We start from the raw sequence: 16,971 nt of genomic DNA, 5'->3' as shown, positions 1-16,971 counted from the left end.
GGCAACCGTGAGCTGCATCAGTACCACACGGATGGGCAGTAGGAAAGCAGTGGGGTACAGTTAGCGCTGTTCCCCGGCGCCGAGTGCTGAAGATAGCGCTCCTCATTCATGCCAATGACCAGCACGAGCAGGGGAGAACGTTGAGAGTTATATTCAAGTGATAACAGAGACGGCAGGCGAAAGCTGATGGGACTACTACTCCCATCAGCCTACACCTGCTGCTTCTAATAATAGTGATAGCAGGATCGGCTAATGGGACTATCCATCAGCCTCCGCTAGTTAAAAACTAGCATCATACACTTTTTGACAAATTATTGACTCAAATTTTGAACTAAAGCCAGGTGTGTATTATAAAAAAAGACTTCTGCTTCTTACTTCTGGTTTCACTTCTGGCAAAAAGTGCCACTGAAACAGCAGAAAAAATGCAAGAGTGCTTCCAGCCGTACACACGTTTTAGGCTACGTCCTCACAATAATAAAGGAGTGCCTCGGAGACAGCATAGTTCTAATTGGCGCACTTGAAGTCAATACATGTAATGACATTCATTTGGTCAAAATCCACAGCAGAAATTGACATGCTGCGGCTCTTTAACCCACATCGCGGGTGAGTTTACACAGCGGTAAATAGAAGCACAGTGGGCATGAGAAGTCTATAAATCCCATCCACTGTGCTTCTAATGTACGGTACAAAGCAGCACAAAAACGCTGCGCCCAAAATGCTGCTCTTCCTGATTGTGGGGACGTAGCCTCACACTAAAATGCCATTAACAGTGAAAATATCACTACATTACTATTCAATACAATGGCATACAAAAGTTATTTAGGATTTGGACAAGAATCCATACATGAGCACACTACAAAAAAAAAATTAAAAAATCAACGAATTAGCTTAAAGAGGATCTGTCACCAGGTCAAAAGTGGGCAGTTTATGCTCTCATTTTATTTACGCTGCACCATAATTTGCTTCGTTTTAAAATCTGCCGTATGGTTTCAGAGGTATGGACCTCTTTTTTCATTTAGTGCTATTTTTTATGGTCTCTAACAGGAGCCCTAGCTCACAGGATTCTCAGCTGATGTGTTTTTAGGCTGCTACTACTCACCTTGTGAAGACCATAAAAAGTAGCACTACTTAAAAGGGCTTATTTCTCTGGAACCATCTGTCAAAATGTAACTGGGGGCTGATGGTAGTCATGGCAGCTGGTGGTCAAATAACTGCCAACTTTGGTGGCCTGTTAGACTCAGATAAAAGAATGTTCTAGAAGGCATTCTGTCAGTGTCACAGGGAGCTCTAACGCACTGCAATGCATTAGAGCAGTGATTACACAAATAAAACTTAAAAGGCCCATAGAGGATGTAAAATAACAAACGTATCAAAAACTATGTAAATAGAATGTTATACCTGAAAGTGTGAAAAAAAAAACAAACCGCCATACAGCTCATTCAGTGGCGAAAGAAAACAGCTGTAGCTTGCAGAATATAGCGATGCAAAAACAATTATTTTTCTATGAAATAGTTTTTGTGTAAAAACGCTAAAAAAAAAACCACAAAAACCTCCATATATGTGGTATCACTGTAATCGTACTGACCCAAAGAATAAAGATGTCTTCAAGTCATACCACAAAAATAAAAAACATGACTGTCAGCAGAAAAATTATAGCTCTTAACCCGTTCACCATCCGGGCCTGTTTTCACCTTCATGACCAGGCCAAATTTTACAATTTTGACCACTATCACTTTATGAGGTAATAATTCTGGAATGCTTCAACGGATCCCACTAATTATGAGAATGTTTTTTGTGACATATTGTACTTCATGACAGTGCTAAAATTTATTCGATATGACTTGCATTTATTTAGCAAATAAAATGGAAAATTTAAAAAAAATTGGAAAATGTAGCAATTTTTTGAAGTTTGAATTATTATGCTCTTAAATCAGACAGTTATGTCACACAAAATAACATTTCCCACATGTCTACTTTACATCAACACAATTTGAATTTTTTTTTTTTTGGAAGTTATAAGGGTTAAAAGTTGACCAGCGATTTCTCATTTTTCCAACAAAATTAACAGAACCATTTTTTTTAGGGACCACATCACATTTGAAGAGACGTTGAGGGGTCTACATGACAGAAAATACACGAAAGCACCTGATGTACATAAACAGTGGAAACCGCCACAAGTGACCCCCCACTTTGGAAACTAGACCCACCAAGGAATTTATCTAAATGTGTGGTGAGCACCTTGAACCCCCAGGTGCTTCACAGAAAATTATAACGCTGAGTTGTGAAAATAAGAAAATTACATTTTTTCCACAATTTTTTTTTACTTGCACAATGGTAACAGGAGAAAATGATCCCCAAATCTGTAGTGCAATTTCTCATGAATATGCGGATACCCCATATATGGAGTAAAACCACTATTTGTGTGCAGGGCTCGGAAGGGAAGTAGTGACATTTTGGAATGCAGACATTGATGGAGTGGTAGCATTTGGAGAGCCCCTGGACATTTATTTTTTTTTACCTAAAAATGTTACTTTAGACCCAATTTTTTTGGGGGGGTAACTGGAAAAATTGGATCACAAAAGTTATTATGCAATTTCTTCTGAGTATGCGGATACCACTGATACCACATATGTGGGGGAAAAAACACTGTTTGGGAGCACGGAGGGGCTTGGAAGGGAAGGAACACCGTGTGACTTTTTCATAGCAAAATCAGCTGGAATTGAGAGTGTTTCCCACGTCGCATTTGGAGATCTCCAGACATACCCAAACAGTGGAAACTCCCCCCCCCCCCACTAGTGCCCCTATATTCAAATTGATCAAGTGCATTCCTTGCATGTGAATTTTGTCATGGCATACGTGAGTTATGTAGTGTCATCAGGTGTTGGCATATGTGAGTAGTGTAGAGTTCATCAGGTTGACGTGAGTTGTGTAACTCAAATAAATTAGTCCATGTATGAGTGGTAGACTCTGAAACAGTCTTCCTTACACAGACTAGGTTTGTCAGGGCAGGTGTCACACTGATAAGTGGTGTACTTTCATCTCCCCTTTTGTAACACACTCTGCACCTTTGTTGCATTCTTCCTATCTTTGCAGATTGAAGGACCTCACTGGGGAAATATTAGGGCCTTGATTACTACTTCTTGGAACAGAAGGAAGGTCCCGGCCTGGCCTGCACATTGTGATAGCACGAAGACATTATACATTGCCATCTGTATGATGTGCACAGCCAGATTCTTGTTCCACACCTTGGCTTTACTCATGGCACTGTATGGCTGGAGGACTTGATCAGAGAGATCAACTCCCTCTATGTTCTTGTTGTACCCCAGTATACAGTGTGGTTTGTGGACTTATGTACAGGCACCTCGTCCAGTGCTGGAGGTGCTGCCATCACCATGTATTGTGGTAATTAAAATGACATCCCTTGTGACCGTGTACTTGACTACCAATATGTTGTCTCTACATTGCGCTCTGCTCTTGCCCTTTCTAAGCAGCTGCCCAAATAGCATCCTCATAGATTTTTGCAGACCGTATCACAGGCTGCAGCTGCTCATGCTGAGAGGGACTTGAACAGTGGGACACTGGTAAAAAAAAAAAGTTATCTACATAGAGGTGATAACCTTCATCCAGCAGTGGGTGCACCAAATCCCACATAATTTTCCCACTTACTCCCAGGACATTGGGGCATTTTAGATGTCCTTCCCTTCATAAACCCTAAACTTGTGGCTGTACCCCAAGGTACTCACACAGTTTGCACAGCTTAATTCTGTACCTGGCCCTCTTAATGGGCAGGTATTGCCGGAATTTGAGCCTCTCCTTGAAATGGATTAGGGACTCATTCACACAGATATCCCTTTGTGGGTTGTACACCTAATAAAACCTGTTGCTCAATAACCGCCCACACTTTGAAAAGTGGTCAAAGTTGGGGTCATCTCGGGGAGGACATTGTGCGTCATCACTAATGCAAGAAATTGTGGATGGCCGCAAGGCACGTCTGTGCCGAAGTCATGAGGAACACTGGAGTGTTATACAAAACGTCAACACTCCAATACTGCCAAATGTCTGGCTTCTACACTATCCCCATGTGAAGACCCAGGCCCTAAAACTTCATTTCTATGGCGTCAGCAGGGGTCCTGTTGGCAAATGATGAAGTCGAATTTTGGGATAAAAATTGCTGAGCATACAAATTTGTTTGAGACATGATGAGATTTACAACATCTTCCGTGAAAAAGTCTTGGCAGTGTCAAATTGGTTTCCTGATTGCACCACAAAATTAGGAATCTGAGGCTCATAATTTTCAGGAAGTCAGCAGTGGTGGGCGCTGGTTAAGTTTCTGCCCTGGGGCATCTGCGTGGTGGTTTGGTATCCCTAGAGGAAGAGTTGGAAAAATAAAGGAAGGTGGGATCCTCTCCCTCACTGTCCGAGTTGGAGGCAAGGAAAATATATGCCTCCTCCTCTGAATACCGTGTTTCGGACAAGCAGGACAACAATTTTTTCATGTCTGCAGTCTGTGTGCACCAAATTTTATTCAGGGATGTTTGAGTGCTTGGTGTAAACTCCTTTTTATATTTAGAAGAGAAAAAAAGAAAAGAATATACAAAGAAAAATATACAAATTTGCTAAAATTAAAAAACAAACTTACTAAACGGAAGTCGGTAAAAAACAAATTACTGAGCTCCCGCAACTGACACTAAACCTGATTGTCCCTGATTGACTACTGTAGTAGTCAACGACTACTAATGTATATTATACTGTCCCTAATCTAAAATTATTTTTTAATTCTTTAAAAAAAGAAAACTCCAACAACCAGAGGTTGATCACTAATTTACGGTCAGTGATCAGCGCTCAACAGCTGCAGGACAACAGATGATTCTTTTTTTCAGCGATGACACTAACTCAATTCAGAAAAAAATACTGTAGTAGTCAATGATTACTACGGTATATTTTACTGTGCATCTTTCAAAATGGGGTCACTTGAGGGTGGTTCTGCGGTTCTGGCACTTAGGGACTCTGCAAATGGATTCTGAAAACTATTCTTGGAAAATCTACTTTCCAAAAGTCAAATAGCGCATTTTCTCTCCCGAGCCCTGCCTTATGGCCAAACAGTACTATACAGCCACATATGGGATATTACTAGTGATGAGCGAATATACTCGTTGCTCGGGTTCTCCAGAGAATGCTCGGGTGTCCTCCAAGTATTTGTGACTGCTCAGAGATTTAGTTTTCGTCATCGCAGCTACATGGTTTGCGACTGCTAGACAGCCTGGGTACATGTGGGGGTTGCCTGTTTGTTAAGGAATCCCCACATGTATTCAGCCTGTCTAGCAGTTGCCAATCATGCTGCTGAGGCAACGAAAACAATCTCAGAGCACTCACAAATACTCGGAGACCACCAGAGCGTGCTCCGGAAAATCCGAGCAATGAGTATACTCGCTCATCACTAGATATTACCATATTCAGAACAAATTGGGTAACAAAATATGAAATAAATTTTACCTATATCAAATTCTGAAAATTAAAAATTTGGAGCTAAAACAACATTTTAGTGGAAAAATTATATTTTCTTCACCACCCTATGGTATAAAATTTGGTGACACACCTGTCGTGTTAATATGTTCACTGCCCTCTAGACTAATTAATTGAGTTTGCAACATGGGGGTCCTTATTGGAGGATTCTGCTGTTCTGGCACCTCAGAACCTGTGCCCTGTAAAGTAGTTCCCGGCCACATATGGTGTATTGATATACTAAGTGGAATTTGAACAACAAATTATGTGGTCTGTTTTCTCCTATTCATTATTTTGAGTAAAAAAAACAAAAAAAAAACAAACTTTGGCCTAAAATAACATTTTAGCAGTAAAAATTAAATTTTTCATTTCCACAGAACAATATTATACAATTTTGTGAGTCACCTGCAGGTTTAAAACCGGTTTTTACGTACCGGTAATAGGATTTTACAGAGTCCACGACAGCACCCACAATGAGAGAGGGGATCCGCCCACCTTCCGGACAGGAACCTACAGGTTAAAAAGGGGCGGCCCCCCTCGCCCTCCAGTTTGTGTTCCAGAGTACAAGGGATACCGCCAATGAATCAGTACATGATAATATTATCTTAAACATTACTAAATACCACCACCTCTATAGAGTGATCTCTAAAGCACACCTTTCAACAGAGTGCAAGAATAAGTAACTAAATACAGGGGGGGAATGTATGGGTGCTGTCGTGGACTCTGTAAAATCCTATTACCGGTACGTAAAAACCGGTTTTCCTATCGCCACGACAGCACCCACAACGAGAGACTTTCAAAGACTATTAACTGGGAGGGACCACAGCACTAAGTACTGAACGGCCAAACTGTAAGCTGGAATTAGCAGATAGATCAAGGCGATAGTGCTTATAAAAGGTGGAAGGTGATGACCAAGTTGCCGCCTTACATATCATTTCAATGGGGACATCTGCCTTCTCCGCCCAGGATGATGCCATGGCCCGAGTGGAGTGCGCCCTGATGCCTTCTGGTGGTGTTACTCCCCTGGCAGAGTAGGCAAGACATATCGCTTCTCTAATCCATCTGGCGATAGAGCTTTTCGTGACACCAGAACCTTTCTTCCGATTCTGGAAAGAAATAAACAGAGCCCTACTCTGTCTCCAGCTTTGTGTCCTATCCAGGTATTCTAATATTGCCCTCTTTACATCTAAGGTATGATATTTTTCCTCCTCCTCTGAACCTGGATTTTCATAGAAAGATGGTAAATAAATCTCCTGACTTCTATGAAATTTAGTTGCCACTTTTGGCAAGTATGCAGGATCAGGTTTTAAGACAATCTTATCTTGGAGAATTATTAAGTAGGGAGGATCTACTGACAATGCATGTATATCACTGACCCTCCTGGCAGACGTTAATGCTAAAAGTAGAGCTGTTTTTAAGGTTAAATTTTTAATCGAAATAGATTTTAATGGTTCAAAGGGAGGTTCAGTCAACGCCTCAAGCACCAAGTTGAGGTCCCAAGGGGGTACCCTTGCAATATGGATTGGGTTAGAACGCTGACATGCTTTAATAAACCTAGCAACCCATCTATTACCAGCTATATCACTGTTGTACAGAGCTCCTAAGGCTGAAACATGAACCCTTAGAGTGTTGACTGCTAAACCCAATTCCCAGCCTTTCTGAAGGAATTCTAAAATGGCTGAAATCGGAGCATTATCTCCCAATGGCTGCTGATAAAACATAAGGAATTTTTTCCAAATTTTCGAATAGATTTTTGTAGTAACCTCCTTCCTGCTTTTCAATAAGGTAGTTATTAAAGCATCGGAGAACCCCCTCTCCTTCAGAAGCTCCCTCTCAAGTTCCACGCTGTTAAGTGAAGAGTCTCCAAATTTGGATGATGAAATGGACCTTGAGAGAGGAGATCCGGAACCACTGGCAACACCCAGGGATCGGTGACAGACATTGTTTTGAGGAGAGAAAACCAAGGTCTCCTGGGCCAGAAGGGGGCGATTAAAATTACTCTGGCTCCTTCCTCCCGGATCTTCCTGAGAACTATCGGAATTAGACACATAGGGGGGAAGGCATATGCTAGCCGGAAGTCCCAACGGACGCGAAGGGAGTCCACTATGAGAGGTTGGTCTGCTATGTGTAAGGATGCAAACCTCCTGACCTTCCTGTTCTCCCTCGTAGCAAACAGATCTATTGTCGGCAATCCCCACATATTGACTATCTGATTGAATATGTGCTGGTCTAGGGACCACTCTCCCTGACGAAGGGAATGGCGACTGAGGTAGTCTGCTTCTATATTGAGTTTCCCCTCTATATGAACTGCCGACAGAGATTGTAAGTGATCCTCGGCCAGAGACAATATCTGTGCTGCAGTGGTCATTAGGGATCGTGACCTTGTCCCTCCCTGATGATTGATGTAGGACACCACAGTCATATTGTCTGTCTGTATCTGTACGTGCGAATTCTTCAGGGAAGGTAGTAAGCAAAGAAGAGCCTGGTTGACTGCAGCCAGCTCTCTTAGGTTTGAGGAATTCTGGGACTCTAGAATTGACCAACGCCCCTGGGTTAGAATGTCTTCCATATGGGCTCCCCAACCGAACGGACTGGCATCTGTCGTGACCACGTTGTCCGGAGTGATGGTCCAGAGGACTCCTTTTGATAAATGCACTGGATTGAGCCACTATCTGAGGTCGTGAAGAGTGGCAGGTGATATACTGAACTTCCCGCTCAGAGCACCGTGAAGATCTTTTTCTGCCTGAAGAACCTCGTATTGAAGCATTCGGGTGTGAGATTGAGCCCATCTCACCGCCGATATACACGCAGTCAAAGATCCTAGAAGAGACATTGCGTCTCTTAATCTTAAGTTTGGAGATTTCCTTACAGCCGTGATCCTCTGAATGATCTTCTGCTTTTTTCCTTCTGGTAGAAAGGATGACTGATTTTCTGAGTCTAGAAGAACTCCTAGGAATAATTGATGTCTTGTGGGTTCTAGTTTTGACTTTTCCCAGTTGATTATCCAATCCGAGTCCCTGTAGGGATGATATTATGGCATTTACCCTAGATGTACACTGAGCAATTGAATTTCCAATTATTAAAAAATCGTCTAGATAGGGCACCACCAGAGTTTCTTTTTCCCTGACATGGGCCATTACTTCCGACACAACTTTTGTAAAAATTCTAGGTGCCATGGACAGGCCAAAGGGCATTGCTAAAAATTGAAAATGTTTAACCTGATGGTTTACCCATACTGCCATCCTGAGGAATTGCTGGTGATTTCGGTGAACTGGAAGATGGTAATACGCATCTTTTAGATCCAACACCGACATGTAGCACCTAGGAAACAAAAGCTTAGTTGTTGATTTAATGGATTCCATCTTAAAAGCATGATACTGAAGATATTTATTTAATTTACGTAAATTTATGATAGTCCTAAAGGACCCATCAGGCTTAGAGATCAAGAACAGCGGAGAATAAAAGCCCGTCTTCTCCTGATGTTTTGGTACTTCTTCAATAACTCGCTTTGTAAGCAATTGTTGAATCTCTAATTCTAAGGCCTGTTGTTGGGCCTGAGTATCCAGTGATGTTACAATAAAATGATCTGGGGGAGTTCTCAAAAATTCTAATTTTAATCCTGACTCAACAACCCCCATTATCCAGGTACTAGAAGTTATCCTTTGCCATTCTGCTGAGAAGAACTTTAGTCTTCCCCCTACTGGCAGCTCTGTTTTATTTGTAATTACGTCTCCGTCTTGAGAAAGATGAAGGGTTCTTATAGTATCCACCTTTCTTCTTCTGATCCGACGTCTCCCAGTCACGATTATACCCCTGCTGGTCTGACTGGAATTTCCTGAAGGGCAAGCGTCTCCGGAAGGCATTCCTAAAAGTGGGATTAAATGCTTTAGGAAATCCCTTCTTTCTGTCCTCTGCCTTTGCAAGGATGTCATCCAGCACCGGGCCAAATAGGTACTCACCCCTACATGGAATGGAGCATAATTTGGCCTTTGCCTGGGCATCCCCCTTCCAGGTCTTTAGCCAAAGTGCCCGTCGGGCTGCGTTTGAGAGCCCCGCCGATCTTGCAGCCAATCTCAGGGAGTCAATCGAGGCATCTGCCAGATAAGCCGCTCCTTCTCTGACCTGAGACAGGGAGTTTAGTAATTTATCTCTAGGTGTTTTAGTTTTAAGCTGTTCTTCCAGCTGCGTCACCCAGACCATGATTGATCTCGCCGTACAGGTGCCTGCGATTGCAGGCTTAAAGGCTCCAGATGATGCTTCCCACACTTTCTTAAGGAGCATGTCAGCCTTCCTGTCTGAGGGATCTTTAAGGAGTCCTACATCCTCTAATGGCAGCGAGGCTGTTTTTGAGGTAGAGGCTACTGCCGCATCTACTTTCGGGATTTTCACCCACTGGGATAAGGTGTCATCCTCGAAGGGGTACCTTCTTTTTGCGGCCGAAGGTAAGAATCCCTTATCCAGCTTGTCCCACTCTCGTCTGACCAGATCTTTAATGGTATCTACCACGGGGAAAGCTTTGCGTCTTCTCTGGTTCAGTCCTGCGAACATGATCTCCTGGGTTGTTTTTGGCTCTCTACTCTCTGCCACACCCATAGTTGCACGGACTGCTTTAATTAAAGTCTCCATATTGTCAGTGGAAAAGCAAGGCCTTCCTTCCTCATCTGAGGAGGCTGATGATGAACTCTCCGAGCATTCACCCTCCTGCAATGAGGTGCTGGAATCGGATATTATCTCCATACTACTTTTCTCATGCCGTTTAGTTTTAAGGGACGATTTTATTTCTTCCCTAATTACTTCCCTTAAATCCGATACCCGGAGGGGGACCTCTTCTTCTAACGTACGGCATATACATAACTGACATAATTTCTTTAAATAGGTGTCAGGTAGTGGCTCCGTGCATAACGCGCACTGTTTATGCTTGGATTTTGAAACCTTTTTTCCCTATAAAAAAGCATAGTATAGGAGACAGTTGTGTTAGCCAATGGCTCAGATATCAACTCACCACTGCTGATGAAGAATAGAGTACCGGTTTCTGAGGGGGTGAGGTGCGACGTGACGTGCTAGGGTCCTGCTGCCCGCGTGCCACATCTCCAGTATGAGATCTGCTGCTGCTTCTCTGCTCTACTTGTCGGTGTTCGGCGTCTCCTGTGGAAGACATGTTGCCGCACACCACTCACCAAGCGCTGCCTCCTTTTCAAAGGTCCCGCGCTCTTCCTCCCGGCCTCCTCCGGAAGTCGTTAATTCACTTCCGGGTCATAAGCGCCGACCTGCTCCTGCAGCGTCGCGCGCGTGTGGACGACCCGGGGCGGCGTGCCTTCCCCCGGGAACGCTACTACGACCGCCATCATCCCTCGGTCCTTGCCAGACGAGGGGGGAAGCTGTACACAGAACTTCCCCCGGACGCTGCTTCCGGGCCCCCGACTCTGCCGTTCTCACCTGGACACCGCACAGAGGCTTGGCGGACCCGGGTAAGCGAAAACTGTAGGCTCCCGCCGTCCGGACAGGAACCCAAACTGGAGGGCGAGGGGGGCCGCCCCTTTTTAACCTGTAGGTTCTTGTCCGGAAGGTGGGCGGATCCCCTCTCTCGTTGTGGGTGCTGTCGTGGCGATAGGAAAATGATTACTATGCCACTAGAAAAATTCCTCAAGAGGTAAAGCTTCCAAAATGTGATAACTTATGGGGGTTTCAAGTGTTTTGGCATCTCAGAGGCTCTCCTAATGGGACATTGCATACACAATCTAATCTAGTAAAAAATGTGCTCCAAAAGACAAATGAAGCTCCTTCCATTTGCCTAAACAGCAGTTTTTGACCACATATGGGGTATCAATGTAGTAGGGAAAAATTGCACAAGAAATTGTGGGGTCCATTTTCTACTGTCACCCTTGTGAAAATGAAAAGTTTAGGGCTAAAGCAACATTTTCATAGAAAAACAAACAAAATATTTCATTTTCACAGCCCACTAACATAAAATTCTGTGAAGCACTAGTGGGATCAAGATGTTCATCACATCCGTACTTGAATTCCTTGAGAGGTGTAGTTTCCAATATAGGGTAACTTTGGGGGGTTTCTGTTGTTTTGGCATGTCATAGGCTCTGCAAAAGCTATGTGATTTCGGCAATCTATTCCACAAATCAAATAGCACTCCTTTTCTGAGCCCAGCCATATGCCAAAACAGCAGATTCCGGCCACATATGGGGTATAGTCATTCTCAGAAGAAATTGCGCAAAAAAGTGTTATTTTCTCATTTCTCCATTTTAAAATAAAAAAGGAGGCTAAAGCAACATTTTAGGGGAAAAAAATTTAATTTTTAATTTCTTTCTTCCAATTTGCATTAATTACTGTAAAGTACCTAAACGATTAAACTTTTTAAATGTGATTTTGAATACTTGGAGTTGTAGAAATATTAAAATAGGGTATTGTTTGGGGGTCTTCTGTCATACATGTCCCTCAAGGTCACTTTAAAAAATAGTGCATTTTTTTCTAAAAATATAGGCTTTGAGAAAAATTGTTGTCAAACTTTTAACCCTTCTAACATAAAAAAAGTAATTTCAAGAATGATTCTCATGTAAAGTAGAGATGCTTCTTTTGATCAAAAACAATGATTACTAAGTACCGTACCATACCTTATGTTACTTATATGTACTATTTTACTTATTTACAGCAGGGCATATGCTCATTTTGGCTCTTAAGTTTTGTTTATTACCACATAAGGTGACATATCAGAATTGATAAATTTGCCTTGGTCAAAGTGAAAACAGGCTTAAAAATACAGAATACTCAGAAGAGAAGCAGGAATAAATTAGGAGCAAAAACGGCCCTGTTTAGACCTGGTGACAGGACCTCTAAGTAAAATGCATGTAATATGTCTAAGAGTATAGACCTAAAGAAGTTATGATCAATGGATCTTTTACAATTGCTGTAATAAACTTTGGATTTCATTTTGGAAACTCCTGATGCTCGATATCCTTTTGTACTGTTGCTTCGTACTGAGAATTGGTCTCCTGCTCATCAAAGAACAGTAGAGTTTGTTTTTGTGACATGCATTGCTTGTGACATCACAGCTTTAAAAAGGTTGTCCGGTCTAAATTGATAGGTCTGTAGTCTCTTTATGTGACTGCAGACTTGTGAATCCTACCTTTGCGCTGCAAGGATTCACCGGCATCCGCGCTGGGCACGGCAGTCAAGTATCCGATATGCATACTCTCCGGCAGAACCCTGCAAGTGGGTGCGGCATCACTCAATAACTTGCATGAAGCGAGGCAGCACCCTGTCTAGTTTAGAGGGGGCAGTTGTCTAGTGAGCGTGCCTTGCTCAATACAAGTGCATTGAGCAAGGCCATGCCCACTAGACAGCTTCTGCCCTGGGAGTGTGCATATCGCATACTCGACCACCATTCCTGATGCAGAGACACTACATACGCTGGGGGAATTCGTGAGTCAGAAGTCTCACAGAATGATTGCAGACTTGTCTTTCTAGACTGGACAACCCCTTTAATATCACCATAAGCAGTATGCCTCATGGGTGACGATCTAGTATAAGGCTACTAGAGATCATGCTTTTCTGCTTCATTACTACCTTATAGTTAGACGTTTATGAGTATGTATTCAGAGCCCAGTTTTACCAGACTCATAAGACCATGGACTAGTTATTACGAGATTTTCTTTGCGGCATAAACATATTTCCAACTTTTGTTTACCAAAAATCAGAAGTGTTTGGATGTAAAATATCAGGCCACCACTTGTTCATTTCTGCCAAAAGATCCTATAAAATAGAAACAAAAAAAAACAAATATCAATCATCCAACGTTACAGCTTTTCTAAAAGAAAGGAATAAACAAAGATTCAATAGTACTGTAAATGAAATAGCATTCATTGTGTCTTCTATCTATAGCTAGAACATTCCTATAATGTTCTGATGTTTTACCAAGATATTCAGTTGTGGGCTCATACTGTATGGCACTTCCTCAAGCCTAGATACTGATTGTTATGCTTCTTAGGCTGCCAACCTGTACTTGTACCCCAGGGAATACACAAGAAGTTTCTAGATTCATACTGTTCTTGTTTTCGGTTTATAAAGTGACACTAAGCATATGTTCCAAGTTTTGGGTGTACTTTTTAATCAGCTAATTGTTCCTTAATGGAAGTCTGTCAACCATTCAGTTCATTTTCTCCCCACTGCATTCAGCTGTGTGTGGGCGCCCGGCAGCATTACACTTTTAAACTGCAGATTAACCGCATATAAGTGTGGGCTTTTTTGTTTTGTGGAGGCCAAGCGTGGGGTATGAACCCAATCGAGATGGTTTGGGGTGAGCTGGACCGCAGAGTGAAGGCAAAAGGGCCAACAAGTGCTAAGCATCTCTGGGAACTCTCAAGATTGTTGGAACACCAATCCCGGTGACTACCTCTTGATGCTCATCAAGAGAATGCCAAGAGTGTGCAAAGCAGTCATCAAAGCAAAAGGTGGCTACTTTGAAGAACCTAGAATATAAGACATAATTTCAGTTGCTTCACACTTTTTTGTTAAGTATATAATTCCACACGTGTTTATTCATAGTTTTGATGCCTTCAGTGTAAATGTACAATTTTCATAGTCATGAAAATACAGAAAAATCTTTAAATGAGGTGTGTCCAAACTTTTGGTCTGTACTATGTGTATATGTATGTATGTATGTATGTATGTATGTATATATGTATGTATATATATATACGTATATATATCTCATAAGACACACCCATTGGGTGTCTGATGTCAACGAAAAGCTACTGAAAAACATTGGAAATACTGTACGCATGCACACAAACAACGCGAACGCATGCAAACGCAGCTTTTTTTTGCGTTGTGTGTAAGCTGATATGGATAAAAAAAACCCGCTTCCTTTGCACGCATTTGCATGCATTTGTGCATGCAGATGATACATTGTGCACATATACGCAAATGTGAACTTACCCTATGTCTGCAAAATAGATAAATTGTATTTTTTTTTTTTTAAACTAATTACGTGTTTCAAACTATCTGCATCTCGATTTTTCACATTCCGCATCACTCCACTGAAATGGCCCTAATTAAAGTCACCAATGACCTACTGACTGCTAAAGCAAAGCAACAGTACTCTGTCGCCTCCTCCTGGACCTGTCTTCAGCCTTCGACACGGTGGACCATTCCTTATTACTACAGACCCTCTCATCTCTTGGCATCACAGACTTTGCCCTATCTTGGATTTCGTCATACCTAATAGACTGGATATTCAGCGTCTCCCACTCACACACCACCTCCTTACCTCACCCCCTATCTGTCGGAGTCCCGCATGGTTTATTCCTAGGGCACCTGCTCATCTTCATTTACACCTTTAGCCTGGGACAGCTCATAGAATCTAACAGCTTTCCATTTCACCTCTATGCTGCTGACATATGTAACAATCCTGCCAGCATCATTGCATGGCTTTCCATCTCCCATCAGACAGATACACCATCTTTGTTACCCCCCCAGGCTATGCTGTGAGTTCTGCTCTCTGTCTGCTCCATGTTGTGAACCTCATGTCTCCTGCCTGCTCTCTGTATACTTCCTGGCTGTGTGCTTAGGGTGCGGGCCCCGCCTCTTCCTGAATCTTATGGAGTATGTATGCACCTTCCAAAGGTGTCCTGTTGTGGATTCTGTTTGTGGGCTCCCTCTGGTGGTTACTGCTGGTACTGGGTGACTTTGGTGGGTTGCGGCCTTTGGTTTCCACCTGTCCATCAGAGGCTGGGTGTTTCCTATTTTACCTGGCCTCTCTGTCATTTCCTTGCCGGCTATCAATGTATTCAGATGTGCTCTGTTTTATTCCTGCCTACCTGCTCCCAGATCTTTCAGGATAAGCTAAGTGCTGATTTTCAGTTGTTTGGTTTTTTGTCCAGCTTGCTTATTATGTCTCTATGCTAGCTGGTAGCTCTAGTGGACTGAGGTTCTCCCCATGTGCCATGAGTTGGCACATGGGTTCTTGTAATCTCAGGATGGTTTTTTGATTAGGGTTTTTTGCTGACCGCTCAGACCCCTTTTGTATCGTTCTGCTTTCTAGTTTACAGCGAGCCTCAATTTGCTAAACCTATATATATCATCTCTATGTGTGTGCCTTCCTCTCATTTCACCGTCAATACATGTGGGGGGCAACTATACCTTTTGGGGTTCGTTCCTCTGGAGGTGTTGTGAATTTGGATTCTGGGCTCCCCCGGTGGCCGCTTGTGGAATTGGACTTGTCATCCTCTTTCCTGTTTCACCTGGTTTCATCAGTAGTGGGTGTCGCTATTTAAGCTCATTTCTCTGGTGGTTTCTTGCCGGTCAACAATGTTATCTGATGCCTCTCAGTACTTGTTCCTGCTTCTAGACAACTACTAGATAAGTTGGACTTCTGTCCATGTTTTGTTTTGCCTATTTGTTCCAGTTCACAGCTGAAGTTTTGTTACTGTGTCTGGAAAGCTCTCGTTGATCAGGGATTGCTACTCTGGCGTTATGAGTTAATGCCAGAGTTTAAGGTAATCTCTGGATGGTGTTTTGTTAGTGTTTTTCTGCTGACCATGAAAGTATACTATCTGTCTTCTGCTATCTAGTGAGCGGACCTCAAATTTGCTAAGACTATTTTCCTGCTGCGTTTGTTGTTTCATCTGAACTCACCGTCATTATATGTGGGGGGCTACTGTCTTCTTTGGAAATATTTCTCTAGAGGTGAGCCAGGTCTTATATTTCCCTCTGCTAGCTATTTAGGTCTTAGGCCAGAGCTGGGCATCTAGCGATAAATAGGAAATGCTACCTGGCTATTTCTAGTTGCGTGGCAGGCTTAGTTCATGGTCAGTATAGTTCCATCTTCCGAGAGCTTGTTCCTCTATAGGCTTGCTATGATCTCTGCTTGCAGAGATCATGACAGTTTGACCGGCCCGATAAAGTGTTAAAGACCCAGGTTGAGAAAGGAGAGTTGTAAGAAGTCTGCTGGAATTTTTTTTTTTTTTTTTCCCTCCAGTCTGCCTTGCTGCAGTCTTTTTTCTCTCTCTCCTCCTAATCTCTGTGTGGCTCTGTGTGCACCTGACAATAATGGATCTTCAGAGTGTGACTGCGGGTTTGAATAATCTCATCACGAAAGTACAAAATTTACAAGATTTTGTGGTACATGCTCCGGTATCTGAGCCGAGAATTCCTTTGCCGGAGTTCTTCACAGGGAATAGAGCTAGCTTTCAGAATTTCCGAAATAATTGTAAGCTTTATTTGTCCCTGAAATCTCGTTCAGCTGGAGACCCTGCTCAACAGGTTAGGATTGTGATTTCCTTGCTCAGGGGTGACCCTCAAGATTGGGCCTTCGCATTGCCAGCAGGGGATCCTGCGTTGCGCGATGTGGATGCGTTTTTTCTGGCCTTGGGCTTGCTTTATGAGGAGCCTCATTTGGAACTTCAGGCAGAAAAAACTTTGATGGCACTATCTCAGGGGCAAGACGAAGCTGAAGTTTAC

At 42.8% G+C, this 16,971-nt stretch overlaps 1 protein-coding gene across 1 annotated transcript in view; it reads right to left on the bottom strand.

Annotated features, from left to right (window-relative positions):
• The window catches only part of RNASET2 (ribonuclease T2), a 214,661-nt gene that overhangs the window by 70,128 nt on the left and 127,562 nt on the right, over nucleotides 1–16,971 (bottom strand). Inside the window, exon 6 of the mRNA XM_077289105.1 lies at nucleotides 13,199–13,263. Within this exon, the coding sequence (XP_077145220.1) occupies nucleotides 13,199–13,263 (65 nt within the window). The remainder of the gene's footprint in view (nucleotides 1–13,198; nucleotides 13,264–16,971) is intronic.

The sequence above is a fragment of the Ranitomeya variabilis genome, chromosome 2 (genome assembly GCF_051348905.1).
Source record: "Ranitomeya variabilis isolate aRanVar5 chromosome 2, aRanVar5.hap1, whole genome shotgun sequence".
Classification (NCBI taxonomy): domain Eukaryota; kingdom Metazoa; phylum Chordata; class Amphibia; order Anura; family Dendrobatidae; genus Ranitomeya; species Ranitomeya variabilis.
This window is presented reverse-complemented; position numbering and strand designations above follow the sequence as displayed.